The following is a 4,728-nucleotide window of genomic DNA, read 5'->3' as shown; positions in this document are numbered from 1 at the left end:
TGTGTATAATGCGAACCATATACTAGGAGTCTAATAATATAACTGATACGGTACCTGTATCCTCGGTCGCCCGGAATGCTCGGCACGCAAATATCTGAGGCTGACATCACATTAAACAAGCTCGGCCCAAAAGCAGATAAGTTCGGCCTCATCCAATCACATAAAAGACACATGCATCATAAAGCTCGGTCCCGTATCAGCCGTCCGAAAATCCCGGCACATGATCAGGACCGAAGCAGCATCACCCAACTTAAAATAAGAAACGTGCTCAACTGGTTTATAGCACCAAAACAGAATATCCTAACCAACCTATAAACTAGGACTCACCCACTAACGGGTAAAAACCAACTCCTATAAGACCTAGCTGATACGCTCGACTAGGTCTCAGGTTTTCATTTATCAGTTTTCATATTCACTTATCTCACTCTCACTTAATTATTCTCTCTCTCTTTTCTGAGATCATTACTGACTTGAGCGTCGGAGTATCTTTTGCAGGTATTCCCGCCGTGGTGTTTGACCCTGGCCGACGTAAAGCCCTTCCTCTCGGTTGACGACTTGCTCGGAAGTGCTTAAGCTCGGCCTACACAGTGTTCGGACGAATCACTTGGCGCCCACTGTGGGGCCGGATACTTCTAACCCCACTTTTTCCTTTGTTTAGTCTACTACCCTATTTTGCAGGATTCCCGATCCTCGAACATGGCTGACAAGGAAAGCCCACAGCTTTCACAGGATGACCTCCTGGCTCGAATCGCCGAGCTGCAGGCGAAAGTACGAAGAATAGCCGAGTTGTCTACGCAGAACAATGGAGAAAGCTCCAAAAATTCGGCTCAAGGTACCACAGACCCTTTGAACGTTACCCCGCCAAAGGAGAAGCTCACCCTCGACAACCCCTTTTCCGAAGAGATCACAAATTATCAGATGCCAAAAAACTTTACTCTCCCAACCGCACTGGAGCCATACAAAGGGTTCGGCGACCCCCGAGCCCACATAAAGAAGTTCCAATCAATGATGTTTTTCAACGGCCCTAAGAACGAGCCCGTCCTTTGCCGAGCATTTCCTACCTACCTCGACGGCGCCGCATTACTCTGGTTCTCTAAACTTCCTAAAGGTTCAATTTCCTCCTTCGAAGACCTCGCCAGATCGTTCATTGATTATTTTGCCGCTTCAAGAATCTACGTACATGGCTCAGATTACCTCGGCACCATTAAGCAAGGTCAGCACGAAAGCCTGAAGGACTACATGACCAGATTCGCTGACGCCACTATGGAAATCCAGGACCTAGACCCGGCCGTCCACCTTCACGCCCTCAAGGCCGGCCTCAGGCCCGGCAAATTCCGGGAGACCATTGCCATAACAAAGCCAAAAATGCTAGAGGAATTCCGAGAAAGGGCGGCAGGTCAAATGGAGATCGAAGAACTCCGAGAAGCCCAAAAATCGGACAAACAACCAAGTCGGAGAGACGAAGAAAGAACTTTCAGATCGCCAGTCAACAGGGACAGTAAGAAACCTTCCAGGCCCGCTTCAAAGTACAACACATACACCAGATTCAATACCAGAAGAGAAAACATTATCAGAGAAATCCTCAACGCCAAAATCATAAAGCCACCAGCCCGAGCAGGAAACTACCAGGATCAAAGGTTCGCGGACAAAACAAAGCATTGTGCTTTCCACCGAAAGTTCGGTCACACTACGGATGACTGCATCGTCGCGAAGGACCTCCTGGAAAGGCTAGCACGCCAAGGGCTCTTGGACAAATATATCGAGACCCGGAAGGGCAGAGGAGGGAACTCGGATAAGATAGAGCATAAACAAGCAAAGTCCGACGACAAAAAAGAGAGGACGACTCCTGATCCACCAAGAGGAGTCATTAACCACATATCAGGAGGATTCGCAGGCGGAGGAGAAACAAGCTCAGCCAGGAAACGAAGCTACAGAGCAATGCTAGCAATCGAAGGAACCATACAACCAAGGAAGGACAAAGAGTCAGATGTCACAATATCCTTCGACCAAGCAGACTTCAAACCAGCACGCTCAAAGCCTTGTGCAAAGGCCTCGTAAACCTCGGTTTGCAGCTCCTTGACCCTCGACCCCAAACGATCATTCTAAGCTTCAACTGTCTTCACTTCCTCAGCAGTAGAGAGTCGAAGACGCTTCTCGTCAGCAAGCTCCGTTTCCTTCAACCTCAGCGAGGAAGACAGCTCCACGATTGTCTTCTCTTTTTCCTCCACAACCGAGGAAAGCTCGGCCACGTCCAGAGCAGTTTTATTTTCCTTCTCAAGAACAAGCTCTTGAGCACGCCCGACAGCCACAATACGCGCTCCAATTACCTACAACGCAAACAACATCATCAACATAACGCAAAAACTTATGAAAAACTAAGCAACTTAAACTCCTCACCTGCAGAAAGCGGCTCACTCCAACATGCCCAACACTTTCAATCATCTTCATGTCGTCAGGAAAACAGCAAAGTTCATCAGCCATAACAGAGAAAGGGTATAATTTACCCCACAGAGACCTACTATGTACATCCTCTGAATAACCGTGCAACCGTTTCTGAGATTCATACGCCGACTCCACTTTCTGAAGCTCCATAGAAGAATCCCCTTTCTCCAGAAAAGTCTCAGCAATCTTCTCTCTCACATAACCCCTCTTCCGTTTGGCCTTATGAGTAGGATCAGGCTGAAGCATGACACCCTTGTCAGCATTGGTAGTTGAACCCTCTTTCTCCGCCTTCTTCCGCTGATTGAAGAACAACTTCAAACCAGCAGTAGTTATCGTTGGCGCTTTATCACCTGCACAACACCCAGCACGATAAGAACATATGAGAGGAAATCAACAACAAAACAAAAAACAACTAAATTACCTAGATAATTCAGAACAGCCTGCCTATCAGTATCCCATCTTAACAACTCAGACACAGACAGCAACCCTTTCGGACCCAACATTTCAAACAAAAACTCCATCACAAGATCATCATCAATCGACCTATCATCTACATCTAAAGCTTGCATCGGCTCAGGACACCAAAATAACGGAAACTTCTCAACAAGATACTCGTTAAGGTAAAAATGAAACTTCTCCGGCACGCTCTTTACCTTCACATACATGGTTTTAAAATCTTTAAACGAGGACTTGTAAAGACCAAAAACGGCACGACGAGGATAACTACTAAGGTTGACCCAAAGACCTCGGTTAACCCCCTTTGCCTGAAATAAAGAAAAAAACAACCTGAGAGAGGAAGGCTGCTCAAGGAATTCCATTAATACTTCGAAAGCCCTTACAAACCCCCACGAGTTCGGATGAAGTTGGCTAGGGGCGCAGTTCAACCAGTAAAGAACACCACACTCAAAGTCAGTAAAAGGAACCCTAATCCCTATCTCAGTAAACAAACAACTATACATATAGAAAAAAGGCCAATCATCATAACGATGAAAAACCCGATCACCAACACCACAAGGAAGTATCTCTATCCTTATGCTACTACCACTCCTAACCCACACATTAGAACCCAGCATGTCAACCGCCTCCATATCACTAAATTGAGACACATACCCCTTAACCTTAGAATCAACCCAACAATACAAGTCACCCTCACCCGCACCAGACTTTTCCTCTTCCATAAAAACAAGAAAACCAGAATAAAAAAAAAGAGATGAAGGAAACAAAAGACACAAATCACTACTCACCTTTCTTACTCATTTTTTATCCAAAACGCAGAAGTCCCTAATACAAAAACTAGGGAATCCAAGCACGTTTATTACATAGTGAAGGGAGCGGTTACAAATGAAGCACTACCCTTGGAATCTTAGCCATTAAAAAACCCACGATCAAAGCCTAACAAATCATACGGCCAGGGGTACCTTGAAGTTCGCAGCACAATCAAATCAATCATTCATTAAGGCGCAAAGAACCAAGCAAGCATTAAATGCCAAGGAACGTTTTCAAAATCAGCACCTCAAACTACAACGAGCTTGGAGGCATAAAGAGAAAGAGCGGATAATCTACTTAAGTATATGACAACTCCGAGGAAAAAGCTCGCCCTCGCTTTGTCCAAGTCAAGGCAAGCTCGGGGGCTGTAAGGAGCACACATAATAAATAAAACGACCGAGGATTTTGCCATCCGAAGTATACAAAGCTCGCCTTAGTCTTGTCCAAACCAAGGCAAGCTTGGGGGGCTATGATACGGTACCTGTATCCTCGGTCGTCCGGAATGCTCGGCACGCAAATATCTGAGGCTGACATCACATTAAACAAGCTCGGCCCAAAAGCAGATAAGCTCGGCCTCATCCAATCACATAAAAGACACGTGCATCATAAAGCTCGGTCCCGTATCAGCCGTCCAAAAATCCCGGCACATGATCAGGACCGAAGCAGCATCACCCAACTTAAAATAAGAAACGTGCTCAACTGGTTTATAGCACCAAAACAGAATATCCTAACTAACCTATAAACTAGGACTCACCCACTAACGGGTAAAAACCAACTCCTATAAGACCTAGCTGATACGCTCGACTAGGTCTCAGGTTTTCATTTATCAGTTTTCATATTCACTTATCTCACTCTCACTTAATTATTCTCTCTCTCTTTTCTGAGCTCATTACTGACTTGAGCGTCGGAGTATCTTTTGCAGGTATTCTCGCCGCGGTATTTGACCCTGGCCGACGTAAAGCCCTTCCTCTCGGTTGACGACTTGCTCGGAAGTGCTTAAGCTCGGCCTACACAGTGTTC

General features: G+C 45.9%; 1 protein-coding gene across 1 annotated transcript; it reads left to right on the top strand.

Annotated features, from left to right (window-relative positions):
- Window positions 1–696: 696 nt before the first annotated feature.
- LOC107486021 (uncharacterized) lies at window positions 697–2,058 on the top strand. Its single transcript, XM_016106562.1, has one exon. The coding sequence runs from the start codon at window positions 697–699 to the stop codon at window positions 2,056–2,058; it is 1,362 nt and encodes a 453-aa protein (XP_015962048.1).
- The last annotated feature ends 2,670 nt before the right edge of the window (window positions 2,059–4,728 follow it).

Source organism: Arachis duranensis, chromosome 4, assembly GCF_000817695.3.
Source record: "Arachis duranensis cultivar V14167 chromosome 4, aradu.V14167.gnm2.J7QH, whole genome shotgun sequence".
In the NCBI taxonomy this organism is placed as follows: Eukaryota; Viridiplantae; Streptophyta; class Magnoliopsida; order Fabales; family Fabaceae; genus Arachis; species Arachis duranensis.
Note: the sequence above shows the minus strand (reverse complement) of the source record. Positions and strands in the feature narration are given on the sequence as shown.

Excerpts from the sequence above, each read along its gene's own strand:
- LOC107486021 (XM_016106562.1), top strand. The coding sequence starts at position 697 with ATGGCTGACAAGGAAAGCCCACAGCTTTCACAGGATGACCTCCTGGCT.